Consider the following 1,750-nt stretch of genomic DNA (forward strand, 5'->3'; position numbering starts at 1 on the left):
GGGACGGGGGGGAAAGGGGGGTGGACGGGAAGACGGCACCAGCCACGCCACTGTTATCTCCACGAAGCTGGGAATGTGGCCCCGCGCCCAGGCGGCTCTCGGTGGGCGTGGGGATGGATACATCCAACATAGACGCTGACAGGGCTGGCAGCCAAGTGCCAGCGGCTTAAATTAAAAATCGAGGTAGCAAACATCTGAAGTGCTTAGAAAGTAAATAAGTTCTGAAACGGAAGAGGAGGAAAGCCGAGCTGGCTGCTATGGGGAGCAGGCTCTGACCCAATTTAAAGCTGCGCCTACTGCCCTGTGGCCAGTCCTCCTCCACCTGCCCAGTGTGGAGGCAGCTGGGCAGGGCGGCCGGGGGCTCCCAGGGCTAGGGTCAGGCCTTCCCCTGGCCCGGCAGCAGCTGCCTCGGCACCCCAGGACCTGCACGCAGGGATGAGAGGTTTTTTGGTGCTGCCACAGTGACCTTGACATTTTCAAATGGGACAAAAGAGGAGAAAAGAGCAGGACCTTCCAAGACGGAGCAGAAAGCCTCCCTTTAAAGTGCATCACGCTTCTCCTCCTGCCGCCAGCTGGGACGCGGGAGGAACCACAGTTCACATTGCCAGGTTGATTTCCAAGCCGGGGCAGGCATACCGATCGACTGTTTCCAGGGGATGGGGAGGGAAGAGATTATTTCCTTCCTGCCTGGCTTTGTCAAGGCCCACCCCACCAGGAGGTATGTTCAACAGCAGCCAGGGGCAAAGAGGACACACCCTGCCCATCAGCCTGGCCCCACAGTAAGCGAGGGAGCCAGCTTGCTAACGGGGAAGGCAAGTCTGCCACAGAGCTGGGGACCTCGCTGCCACCAGCAGCAACCACAGACTGCAAAGCCGACCTCCCCAGAGCTGGTATAAGCGGGGAAACGCACAGGGGAAAGAGACTGAGGTCCAAGATAGTGGCATCTGATCTCCGTCCCCTTCCCTAGAGCGCAGCAGCCAGACAGATGTGCTTCGAGACCAGCCCCCCCTTGGCCTGTCCCATTCTTCCTCCATCAATGGACCCACCCAGGGGAGCACCATGTAACACCCCTGTCAAGTGACACACCACAGCACTGGCCATCTAAGCGGCCTGAGGGGCCTCGGGCAGTGTGTTGCCTTGCCCTGGCTCTCCCTGGGCTGCATACCTGAGAAGCAGGGGATTTTCTCTGGTGAGAAGTGCAGGCTCGCTCTCCCTTTTAACAGCTCAAACACAGCAGCTCGTTTGCAGTTCCAGTTACCCATCAAACGTCGGCTAGAGGCTACAAAAGGTATTTTAGTCTTCTGACTCAAGCGAGGATGTTTTTAAGCAGTCTTTGCACAAGGTCACACATCTCCTGTGAGGAGCGCTAGCCAAGTCTAGCGCAGCCTGCTCCGTCCCACCTCACGTCCTGGCGAGGGGAGAGCCACCGTCCCTGCCGCGCGCCCAGAGTCCTCCTTGGGGGGGAACACGATGCAGCCTCGCCTGGTGAGGCTGGGGGTGGTGGGGCAGGGCCTCCCGCCCGCAGGCAGAAACATCTGGCCGACTCACACCTCGCAGATGATCACTGGAAAATCCACATGAATGCGAGGGTGCTCTAGTTTCACTATGCCCTGGAAGGAGAGACATCGGTGAGCAGAGGAAACCATGAAACAACAGCCCCAGCCCTGTCAGTCACCCCGTTAGGACCGAGGATACGACGCCCTCAAGGAACAGGAGTCCCTGCAGCCGCCGTGACATCAGGTACGCCTGA

At 59.2% G+C, this 1,750-nt stretch overlaps 1 protein-coding gene across 1 annotated transcript in view; it reads right to left on the minus strand.

Moving 5' to 3' along the window:
* Positions 1-1,544: 1,544 nt before the first annotated feature.
* The window catches only part of TUSC2 (tumor suppressor candidate 2), a gene marked incomplete at its 5' end in the record, with an annotated part of 1,745 nt that continues 1,539 nt past the window's right edge, over positions 1,545-1,750 (minus strand). Inside the window, one exon of the mRNA XM_009876119.1 lies at positions 1,545-1,610. Coding sequence (XP_009874421.1) covers positions 1,545-1,610 — 66 coding nt within the window. The remainder of the gene's footprint in view (positions 1,611-1,750) is intronic.

The sequence above is a fragment of the Apaloderma vittatum genome, unplaced genomic scaffold, assembly GCF_000703405.1.
Source record: "Apaloderma vittatum isolate BGI_N311 unplaced genomic scaffold, ASM70340v1 scaffold33059, whole genome shotgun sequence".
NCBI classification, from domain to species: Eukaryota; Metazoa; Chordata; class Aves; order Trogoniformes; family Trogonidae; genus Apaloderma; species Apaloderma vittatum.